The sequence below is a fragment of the Chanodichthys erythropterus genome, chromosome 9 (assembly GCF_024489055.1).
Source record: "Chanodichthys erythropterus isolate Z2021 chromosome 9, ASM2448905v1, whole genome shotgun sequence".
Lineage (NCBI taxonomy): Eukaryota > Metazoa > Chordata > Actinopteri > Cypriniformes > Xenocyprididae > Chanodichthys > Chanodichthys erythropterus.
The window spans coordinates 24585905-24598228 of NC_090229.1; the positions used below are offsets into that span (position 1 = coordinate 24585905).

The 12324-nt window shown below is 37.3% G+C and overlaps 1 protein-coding gene across 5 annotated transcripts in view; it reads left to right on the top strand.

Annotated features, from left to right (window-relative positions):
* ncor2 (nuclear receptor corepressor 2) overlaps positions 1–12324 on the top strand; it is a 124156-nt gene that overhangs the window by 64739 nt on the left and 47093 nt on the right. For all 5 annotated transcript variants that reach the window (XM_067395116.1, XM_067395121.1, XM_067395120.1 and 2 more), the window contains exons 7-15: positions 1090–1146; positions 1996–2048; positions 4679–4745; positions 5051–5223; positions 5329–5419; positions 5769–5783; positions 6182–6360; positions 10391–10445; positions 10582–10680. In XM_067395116.1, coding sequence (XP_067251217.1) covers positions 1090–1146; positions 1996–2048; positions 4679–4745; positions 5051–5223; positions 5329–5419; positions 5769–5783; positions 6182–6360; positions 10391–10445; positions 10582–10680 — 789 coding nt within the window. The remainder of the gene's footprint in view (positions 1–1089; positions 1147–1995; positions 2049–4678; positions 4746–5050; positions 5224–5328; positions 5420–5768; positions 5784–6181; positions 6361–10390; positions 10446–10581; positions 10681–12324) is intronic.

The window sequence follows — 12324 nt, forward strand, 5'->3', positions numbered from 1 at the left end:
CAAATTCATTTTGTAACTTAAATCTGCTATTTAAATCATAACCTTCATAACATGAAAAAAAAATAAATTGAAGAAATAGAATAATCAGTTACCAGTGCAGCTGCTGTTTGCAGCCCTACTTATCATATGAAATGTGTAGTTCATATGTCAGGGCAGCTGAAGTTGCTGTATTCTGAATATGTTAAATATAAAATGTAAATGTGGGTGGTCATAATTGTATGTGCTCATGGTTGACGTCATAATCACAGCGATGACTCAGTAATAACTCAGTTTAGTTTTATAATGAGTGTACCTGGTATAGTGAAAGAGCAATTATTAGATTGACGATTAAAAATATGAGCATTTCATCTGGTGATCAGATCTGCTGAATGAAAAAGATGATTTCAGAGTGTGAGCTGCTCTTAGTCTGGTCATAAACAAGAATATATCGCCCACACTAGGAAAATGAAGTAAGCATCAATGGCTAGTAGAGAGTGCCCTATTTATCCAATCTCCGAAATGGAATAAAATCACCCCATTATTTTTAGACAGTGCATTAGAACCTATGTGTGACTATTCTTAAAGTTTTCAGTTTTGTTTGCAAGAGAGAAAGATAATGTAGTTTAGATAATTTAAGGCTTTCATTTTGTATGTTTGTGTGGAAGAGACATAAGCCACACAAAACTGCCAGCAATCTGCTGCTTTTGTCACCATGTCCCTATTAGGTCTCCATTTTTCTTTTCTCTTTCTCTTTCTCTTTCTCTTTCTCTTTCTCTTTCTCTTTCTCTTTCTCTTTCTCTTTCTCTTTCTCTTTCTCTCTGCATTTGAGCAGGACAGCACAGAATGTAATAGATTCTTCTTTCTTTATTGCATCTAATTGGATTACCTCCCCAGCTATCTCCCCCCCCCACCCTCTCTCTCTTTCCCTTTCACAAAGAGAGAGAGGAGAGAGGTAGATGGCAGAGGGCAGCGAGTGTCTTCTGTTGCAAGCTCTATTAATAGTGCATCCCTTATACACTCGCTTGTTTCTGTGTGCGCTAGAGAGAGTGTAAGGTGTGTTGCTGTGGTGATGTGCTGCTGACATGTGCGCCTTGTGTGCTTTTTGAGCAGAAAAAGGCAGAGGAGGCTCACCGGATCCTAGAGGGACTTGGACCTCGAGTAGAGCTGGTGAGTCCACATTTCTCTCCTTATTTCCTTTTTTCACATATCGTCCCTCTTTTTTCCCCATCAATCTTCTGTATTAAAAATAGCTTAAGGTGTCAGCTGATCCCAATATATTTGTTTATAGCACTTGCACAGTTTAGTTTGGGTTCAGGGGAGAGATGGGGTCAGGTGTCACATTAGCCAGTTATGTCAGAGTTGACTTTGACAGTGTCTTCAGTTTGTCATCATGCTCTGTGTCAATATACGTAAAGACCATGTTCATGTTTTTTTTCATTCAGAGTTTTTCAATGACCTGATTTCCCAATTCATTCAAATTTTTTTTTTTTTTTTTTGACCTACACATTTGAGGTGTATGAAAACCGACTGCTGTAACATGACCTCCAGAGTGTGAAATATGAACTCCTTCATCCTGCAAGTCTCTGTGTGTGACCACATATACTGCTGCCTATTTGTTTACAACATGGCTGTTGACCTCGTGCAGAAGCGTTTGGCACGATGCCACTCAGCATCCATTACATTAGAAACCAAACAGGAAGTGACCACCAATGCCTTGATAGAGCAGCCTTTCTGGTGCCAACCATTTCATCAAATATCTGGATTTCTGTGACAGAGAGGAGACCTACTGCCAGAAAAACTCTACACTTGACATCTCAAACGAGTGTGTGATGATGATAGCAGAAGGTTTTAGATGTGGTGTTGGAGAGGACAATCGTCTTTGTGTTTCTGGGCTTGACTGAAAAATGGGACGGTAGAAAAAGAGAAGTTCTCCCAGAGCTGGGCTGCCTTGATGTGACCGCGGTGTGTGTTTGTGTGTGAAACTGAACTCTACTGCTTTCATCTGTCTCCCTACAGCCTTTGTACAACCAGCCGTCTGATACCAAACAGTACCATGAGAACATCAAGATGTGAGTTTGCCTCTCTCTCTCTGTCTCTCTCTCTCTTTCCTTCAAAATTAAAACAACTGTGTCCACTGAGAGATAAAGAAATAGGTAGCTTAACCAATTACAAACATGCCTATATGCCATCTCATTTGCTGCAGTGTTTATTATGATTGAGGGATGAAACTAGCATTGTTTACACACAGGTGTAATGCCTAGGGATGCTCACATTGACCGTTTAACCGTTAACCGAAATTAAGAATTTTAACCGATTAATACTATCAGTTAAACGTTTTTTTTTTTTTTTTTTTTTTTTCTGTTTGCTGCATGGTTAAAGAAAAGTATGCTATATATATATATATATATAGATATATATATATATATATATATATATATATATATATATATATATTACCTATAACTCGCGGGGTGTTTCACACGTGTCAATCATATTTCGCTAAGCAACAAGCAAAATGAAGCCAGCGAAAAAACCACACATTTACCCACCCATAGACCTTCCCCTCAAATAAATCAGGACAGATATATTCATGTGCAAAAACGGATAACTCCGTTTTTATTAATTCTCACAAAACATGTTTTTTTATTTATTTATTTTTTTATTTATTTTTTTTTTATTGTGCATTCCAATCAAAGTGCAGTTGGGTTGTTTTGATTAAGTAATAATAACTATAAAAAATACAGGTAACTAACAAAATGAAAGTTAATTGAAAGTATGTTTTTTATATATATAGCAAAAGCAGTTAACTCCAACAGTCATTTTTGGCAAACGCAGACAGCTCCACATTTCCGTTAAACAAAATCAAGTAATTGCTTTGTAATTGCATTTAAAACACAATCAAACACACATTCACACAAACACACAGACACACTAATTTACAGATCGGCACACACAGACACACACACAGGCATGCACGCACACACACACACACACACACACACACACACACACACACACACACACACACACACACACACACACACACACACATAAACGCAAAAGGACAACCAAGGGTTCAGCATGTAAGAAGTGTATGGTGTACAAAGGACTTGCAGGAGTCGAAATTATAAATCCTTGATCACTTTTTTCCTCTTTGACGAAACTTCCCTCAGCTAGCGTGTGTTTTTGAAGTGACTAGAAGCCTTGTCACCTGACCTGAATACTGTGCACTGATTCGCTAAAACTGACTTATCGGTGTCTGTACACAAACAACAACGCTTGTCGGTTTCTGCTGTAAATCATGAACTCGCGATCCCTTGAAAGTGGACAATACCGGCTTTTCTGACAAAATGAATTTATGGTTCTGAACGTGCTATATGTGGAGAATAATGCACAGCAGTTCCTATTTCATTCATTATATATATAATATATATAATGTGTGTGTTTGAGAAAGAGAGAGAATGCATATTTCAGGTGTTCTTTGGTCACACACAGTTGAAGGTTTTGTTCTCAGACGTCCTTTATCGACAATAATGTATGAAATATTTCTCATAGCAATAGTGAGAAATATTTGTGTAAGAAAAGATATGTGTGTAGATTAGGGCTGCACGATATTGAAGAAAAATGCATTATGCGATAACTTATGTGATATTCAGTATGCAATACGATAATGCTTTGTGTGTAACTTAAATTTAAATCATATTTAAATATATTTAAAAACTAAAAAAAAAAATTATATAACCAATATGCATGTTTCACATTCTTTTTGTGAGAAGAAAGCATGCCTACAACTTCTGAAAGTAAACAGCAGTGTTTTACAGTAGCATTACAAAAAGTGCCATTTTAACATTGGTGTAAACCAGGGGGTTTAGGGTTTCAGATATGCCTACATTACATTTATTTAACAACATAAATTGAATAATGAAATTTTAAAATATAACACTGCTTAGTTTTAAATATCTAACTGATTCTTATTAAAGTTACAAAAGTTATTCTGTCAAGAGCAGTGAGTGATTTTCTCTTTGTCTTTTGTTGTTTGATTAACATTAAGCACACAGTTGGAAGCAGGTTTATTAGGTGCTTTCACTTTAAAAGGTGCATGGATCCAATATATTGTCACACACGCGCTTTTTTCTCAACTGTTCAGACCACTTAAGACATAATTGACTCTGTTTATCTGAATACTCACCTAAATGGGCATTTTGACATAAATTTGTGTGTATTTGGCCATATAAGCTGCGGAAGAGAACTGAATTCGGGATCACGCGCTGTCCAAGAGGCAGCTTTCTGTGCGCGTGAGTACTTCACTTATTGCATTAACCATGTCACACGTATTAATATTAACCATGTCACATGTATGTAGCAGTCATGTGTCCAGTCTACTCTCTGCTGTCTACATTGACCTAAAACTTTTAAAACATTAACGCTGGATGAGATTAGATTAATGATTGTGACCTCTGCCGTGTGATAGGTTGGCGACCAGGAATTAATCGGTAAAGAGTGAGACAATTAAGGGTGATTACTAATCTGACCTGCATTGCTAGCTAACCAACTCTTTCTCAAACACACAAATAAACAGATAGGCATTAAATGTAAGAGTTTGGGCTCAGTATATAATATTGATGAGACGCATTTCTGCTGAAGTTTAGAAATGGCAGTTTTTATGTTATGTTTAATGTTTTATTTTTCCCCTTTACAGAAATCAGGCAATGAGGAAAAAGCTCATTCTGTATTTCAAAAGAAGAAATCATGCTCGGAAGCAATGGGTAAGCGATAGCACTCAAACACACACAGACACACAGTAGGATGGCATTGTTGGAGCTCCCTATAGCTGAATATTAGGCATATTTGTTTATTCATTACCAGGGTAACCAACATAGCTATCCATAAAGGTGGTTGAAGTGATCATGTCATTGAAGTTATTGAAGGATGGGGTGGTTAAAACTACATTGGAACTGTTATATGTCAGCAATAAGTTTCATTCTAATGTATCCTCTCCTATTGACTCTACTGCAGTATAGTCTAGCTAGACTTTGATTTTCATCCTTTACATTCTGACTTGTGTGCTCAGGAACAGAAGTTCTGTCAGCGTTACGACCAGCTAATGGAGGCCTGGGAGAAGAAAGTTGAGCGCATTGAGAATAACCCACGCCGCAGAGCCAAGGAGAGCAAAGTGCGGGAGTACTACGAAAAGCAGTTTCCTGAGATCCGTAAACAAAGAGAGATGCAGGAGCGCATGCAGAAGTGAGTGGTCATATGCCATCTTGAGCTTTGGAGAGTTTGGAGTCATGTGTGTTTTCATAAGCTCATGCTAATAGAAATGTGTTAATGGCTGTATTTTCTCTACAGTAGAGTGGCTCAGCGAGGTGGAGGTCTGGCTTCTGCGGCCCGCAGCGAACATGAGGTTTCTGAGATCATCGATGGCATTTCAGAGCAAGAGGTAAGAGTGCAACTTTAATAAACACAGTGTTTCCTGCACTGCTTTTCAGTGTCAAATCTACAGCACCACGGCTGTAGAAAATATTTTACTATACTTGATAGCGTGCAGTCTGAATTTGATGAGATAAAACACTCTGTATTGAATTAAAAAAGTTTTTGTTAAAAAAATGTATTTAAATAATCAATATATCAAATCTTATACCATTCAAAAGTTTTATAATCAGTAATTAAAAAAAAAAAATAATTATTTACCAAAGATGCATTTAATTGATCAAAAGTGACAGTAAAGACCTTTATAATGTTACAAAAGATTTCTATTTCAAATAAATGCTGTTCTTTTGAACTTTCAGGAATCATCATCCTTGGTGAGCATAAGAGACTTCTTTCAAAAACATAAACTTTTGAACGAAAACAAACTTTTGAACGGTAGTGTATGTATGTTTCCTAAACAGTATTGTATACACTGAGGCGCTGCAAAAACGATTCTATAGGAAATGCTGTTGCACACAACAGATAAGCATACTCTTGGAAATCAAATGTTTGTGTGCCTGTCTGGAAAGTGCACAAATATCAAAGTGACTTTACAACTCAAGGTCTCTTGCACAACCAGGAGGGTTTTGTGGCTGATGCACTTCCTAAACTCAGACACAGATTCAGTGTCCACTCATTTTTGCAGAATGTTTCTGACTATTCCTTTAAAATGTCTGTTTCTCTGTTCTTTTTACATATTTATTTTTGTTTGCCTTTCTTTCTCCTTCTGCAGAACTCAGAGAAGCAGATGCGTCAATTAGCCGTCATTCCTCCCATGTTGTTTGATGCCGAACAGCAGAGGATAAAGTTCATCAACATGAACGGGCTGATGGACGATCCCATGAAGGTCTACAAAGATAGACAGGTCATGAACATGTGGAGCGAACAGGAGAAGGACACTTTTCGTGATAAGTATGTTCTGCACTCATGTGCATGTTGATTTTGCATGAAGGAATGTGGAGTTACGAAATCTGTACTAAAATGTATCAGCATGTGGTTTAGCATCTCTCCCCTGGCTTTCAAGATCTCAGCAGTTTTTGTGCATGTGGTCATGTTTGTTAGTTGTGCAGCACTAGGTGAAAAGTGAACAACTGAAATCTAAAGCTCTGTGCTGATGCTAAAGTAAGCACAACTACTTGAGCATACGTGTCTCCAGTCTTCTACAGGCCAACTGAATATATCATGCAACTGAAATAAACATGCAATAGAGTTTCAGAGTGACCATGAGCTGTCCTTAATTTAAAAAGCTTAAAAAGGGACAAAGAAGTGCTATAAAAGCACTATAAGAGATCTAGAATGTGGTCATAGAAAATAAGGCATTAATATTCAGGGCTCTAGACTGCGCCTAAAAAGGTTGCATCGGTGACTAAAAATATTAATTTGCGAATTATATTTTTGCTGAGGTCGCCATTGGCGACCATACAAATTCACAAGTTATGACTGTAAAATTTGCAGTTGTTTGCATGTTCTGTGACCAGTAGCCTATCACATCATTTGCTGTGTTGACGTAATTAATTGAGATGATGCGTGTGAAAGTTTCACTGAGTTAGAGCACCAAAATATGAACTGGTAGTGGAAAATATCACACCAAACAGATGGCAATAAAAAGCCGACTATGTTGTCGCCTCGCGTTGGTGCAAAACACTGCATTTGAATACACAGTTCTGCTCCTGCGTAAAGGAGACAACTGCCTATTTCTTCATATAAATTCGCAGACTGCAGATACACACACAATGGTTGATAAAATATGGACTTTATAAGTAGCAATAAACAGCCAATATTAGGGGCGTAGCGTACACAAACGTTACCGTTCGGTACTTACCTCGGTATTGAAGTCACGGTTCGGTATGAGTTCGGTACAGCAGGGGGGAGAAAACTAAGCGTAAAATTGTTTCTTTTTTATTAAACTGTGGATTATTGAACAAATTGTGTCTCTCTTTAAATAAATTCAATCATAATTAACATTTTTATAAGGATAACAAAAATCTATCTCAGCTAATGCTGTAAACTATATACAGGGAGCCCTTACTTACACATTACTATAATATCAAAGGTTACAATTAACAACAGAGCTCAAACTATTCAATTCAGTTCCCATTTACTTTTAGATATAATAAACACTCCAATTTTAAAAACAAACAAACATGTAAATTGCACACAAGGCAGGTTTTGCATTAACTTCTAAATCTAATTGCAAAGTTATTTTTCTACTCCAATTCATTTTTTAAATATAATCATTTAAACAGTTACTGTCATAACTTGTTTTCATGGCAAATTTATTTAAACGTATATTAAATAATTAATAATAAGTTATATTACTAAAATAAGATACTACTAACATGTAAAGTAAATATAATAAATATACAGATACAGTCAAATCAAAATTTATTCAGACACCTTGAACATTTCATTCATTAATACAGTTTATTAACATTAGTTTTAAAAAATAGTAATAATATATGAAAAGATCTCCAAGTGAAACTGTCAGAAAAAAAAATCTTAATGATGTCAGATAACACTTGGTCAGGTCAAAGTGTCTGAATAAATTTTGGTTCTAATTTTTTTTTATTTTTATCAATTATACTGGTAGTCCACTGTATGGCATTTGTTTGGGTATAATATGTCACAGTTTACTTTATGTTGCTATCCTCACTTACATAAATGAACTATAGTGTCCTGCACCCACTAGTCAAAATATATAAAAAATGTCTGAATAATTTTTGGTTTGACTGTATAAGCTAGCTAATATAGTGCATATATTTAGTGAAATGCTCTCCTCTAGAATTCATTTCTCTAGTGAACTAACATGCAGTGGACACTATATGACTTGCCTTTGGTAAATGTAATGCTAAGTGAGATTTTTCTCAAGCTGTTTTATTGACGTCTTTTTTCCACAGTTGAAACACTGGTTGAGAGATTACACACACATATCTAGATATCTAGATCTGCTGTTGTTCTTCTGTGCTTTTTCTTGTTGTGGCGGTTAGCAAACAGTGTTCCATTACCCCGTGCGCCCCCTTTCTGGATTGGAGTGTAGATCACCTGTGACTGACTGTATTCGTTGTCTAACTGCATTAACTGTACTGTTTGGTTCGGGACGAATACATGTACCATTACACCCCTAGCCGATATGCTAGTAAAATACATGCTAATAAGCAACCAGTTAAGGCCTTTGCACACTGAGTCCGAAATTTTTGCATTCGTTTTTTTCGTATTCGCAATCCTTTAAAATTTGTCACGCACAGAGACCTTGCACACTGAGTCTGATGCGTATTAATGAATGCGTTGCGAAAAAAATCGCAAAACAATATAAAATGAAGTCTTCAAGCAGCATTGAGCACGATTAGTTGTCTCCTCTCTTCTTAAAAAGAGAAAAAGAAAGAGGAAATATTGGGTCCATTCAATTTTGAGATTTCATAGAGAGAAAGGAGAATTCACCTCATCAAGGAGCTGCGGGATTATCCAATTATCTACTTCAAAGATTAGTTACTTCAGGATGTCAGTGGCTCTGTTTGATGCTTTACTACTGGCACAATATGTCTTTATATTCGGTCTCTTTGTATTCCTCACATTGGATGTCATTCAGTGCTACTGATTTGTGCTGTAGACGACGTGGATCAACTTGTCAGATGGCATTCTGGATTTTTGCGTTCGCGTACGGTGGCTCTGAATTGTCAAAACGTCTCTCAAAATGCGTGCCACGGATGCGAAAAACGCAGAAAATCGAACCTGATCTGAATATTTTTTTGACGAATGAAAGTTTCGGAGTCAGTGTGCAAATGCGATTGACATAACGTGAGGTCGAATTTATTTTTTAACGTGCGAAAGTTTCGCATGCGAATTTCGGACTCGGTGTGCAATGACCTTAAAAGGTGGGGTAGGCCGTTTTTCAAAAAAATGCTGTTGGACATTGTTGATATTTGAAATCAACCCAAACAAACCCACCCCTCTCTTCATTGCTCACCCTCCAGTCCTAACTACCCTGCTCTGAGTCTCGAACCCCAGCCTGTTCGCTGCTGGCAGATGAGGCAAGTGCACTATCAATGACGCTGAACACCGCATTCTCTAATTGTTGTCAGTGTGCCGTCATCTGTCCACTGTTACACACGCAGTGCGAGAGTGGATGTCTGTTTATCACAGCTGACGCGCAACAAAATAATGCTTCGTGAAAAATAAAGAGCAGATGATGAACGAACAACAAGCACAAAAAATGAACATGCAGTACACAAAGAGTATGTTGTTAGTCGCCAACAGCACAGCAGCTCCAGACAATCAATTTCACTCAAACCCAGTGTTACTCACGTGTGAAGCGGAATCAAAGCAGCCTCCACATCTGTTTTTCAGACCTTCCCACTAGTGCTGGAAAGCTTTTCTAATATTAACGCAGGTCCTAAAGCGCTTGCCCAGTCATAAATCTTCATTCCAGTGATATTCTTTGGAGCTCTTTTGAATTGTCTCACCTCTCTTTCTGCATCTCTTTTTGTTCAGATCTGCCTCTTGCTTGTTCTCTCTCCTCGATCGTCATATGCCCCTAATGCTGATTGGTTACACGTTTGTTGTTGATGTCAGCCCGACTAACTTCCAAACAGTGTTTTTGAAAAATGACTTACCCAACCTTTAGTGGTGAATATGTGTACCTAATCTAAAGTCTAAAGTTTTTGTTTTTGTAAAAAAAATTCATGTCAGTGCATCACTACCAATCTGCACCAAATATGCAGAGGTCAGCAGCAGAAAGAAGTGAGAGAGAGATCTTTTCTAGTCTGTTTCTTAAGCATGACTTTTACTGAGTGAATGAGGAACCGTACCAGGCAAATCAACCTTGTGTCATGCCACTCTAAAGAAATCACCTTTACGAAAGTCATTGAAATAATGAAATGGTTAAATACAGCATTTGAGGATTGTGTTTGCTCTGTATCACAGCTCTTCCTCTCCCTCACTGCAGGTTTATCCAGCACCCAAAAAACTTTGGCCTGATAGCCTCCTTTCTGGAGAGAAAGGTACACCTGCGTCTTTATTAATACCATCCTCTTCATCTCACTGTTTGCACTGCAGGCTGTCTGCACTGCATGAATATGATCAGAGAGTATGAGCAGAGCGAGTAAGGTTTGAAGTGTTGTGTGTGTTCGCCCACAGACTGTGGCTGAGTGTGTCCTGTTCTACTATTTGACTAAGAAGAATGAGAACTACAAGAACATCGTTCGCAGGAACTATCGTCGCAGAGGCAGGAGCCAGGTGAGCCTGAGACTACATCTCCCATCCTGCCCTTTGACAATTTAATGCTGTTTCATTCAAAGTTGTATAAAGAAGCAAACCACTAGCATTTGTTTTGAAGTTGATTATCAACAGAAAAGGTTATTATTTTATACATTGCAAACAGGTTTATTATTGTGTAATGTTACAACTTTGAAACATTGATGTGCTTAAAGCGCTGCCATTTTGCATGACGTCAAATACCAACATCTTTGCAAAATCAATTGTAGACTTATGTGAAGGTGTTCAAATTAAAAGTCCCACATCAAGTGGTGTCCTCTTGCACTTTTCAAGTAGAAAGCTGGAATTACGACTTTCCAAATTTAATGGAACGCAGAATAAACACTGAAAACCTCAAGGATGTTGTCTAGGCCATTATGCTATATTAAATAATATAAACATTGTTTATTTGCTTGTGGTTCTGTCCACTTCGTGATTACAGTGTTTATAGTGGTGGTGCGATTTTGGTGTCTTTTTAATGAGTGTGCATTATTAAAAATAAATCTGCATGACTCTAATGAGGATCACAGGCGCACACCTCAAAGTGAGCTTAAACCATATGAAGTAATTATCCAGCTCTGTGCCCTGTTGGAGTCTGCCGTGATTCTCTCCTGATCTAAAACACACTCATTATTTCTGTACGCGTGTGTGAGAGAGATCACGCACAGAGAGTCACTGCTCTGTTGCGTCGTGAATGTATGAATGTTTGTGTTTTGGTTTAAAGAGAGAGAGCAGTAGATGAAATTGTTAGAAAGAGAGCTCTGTGTGTGTGTTGCCTGCAATAATAGCTGGCTCAATAAAATCTGATAGAATAATGAGCCCACAGCCCAAACACATTTGTTTTACTGGTCTTCAGCTGCTGTAGCGGTTCTGCTCAGGTCATTAAATATCAGCTGATCTTAATGGGCTCGAATTAAAACGCTCTCAGCCAGTGCCACAAACACAGAAAGCGAGGGATACAGCGAGATGAGCCTGATGGGTGAGAGAAAGCATAAACAAAAGGGAGACGGGTAAACAGAAAGCAAGTTACAGTATGGCTGAGTGCATCGGCTGTGTGTTTAACTGTGCATGAATAACTGAGTGTTTGTGCATGCAGCAGTGTAATGAGGGATGTGGGCAGCAGACGTGACATCTAATTGTACTGAAAACGCCCATTCAGTTTTTTCTCTTATATTGCTCAAAATGAGTTATTAATGTAAGTAAAATGTGAAAAATATATTGTGGTGTGAGTATACCCATCAGGTGAAATCTGGAAATGTATCAACTTCTTATCAACTTGAAGTTTGATGTCAGTATATTTTTTAAAAGAAATGTTTACTATATTAATAATAATAATTATTATTATAATTTTTAATAATTATAAAATCTAATATATTTAAACATTTATATTAATATATTTAAGAGAAATGATATATAATATCAATAACATAAAAACATAAGCTTGTAATTATTGAGTCCTGTGAAATGGAATGCAAAACAAAATCCATCTCTTGGAGTTCATTAAAAATGTTGCTAATCAGGACCACAAAAGGAAGTAAATAAGACTTGAAATTAGAGATGCACCGATACTAAATTTCTCTACCGATAGCCGATTATTCAGAATGATACCTGCCGATACGATAATGA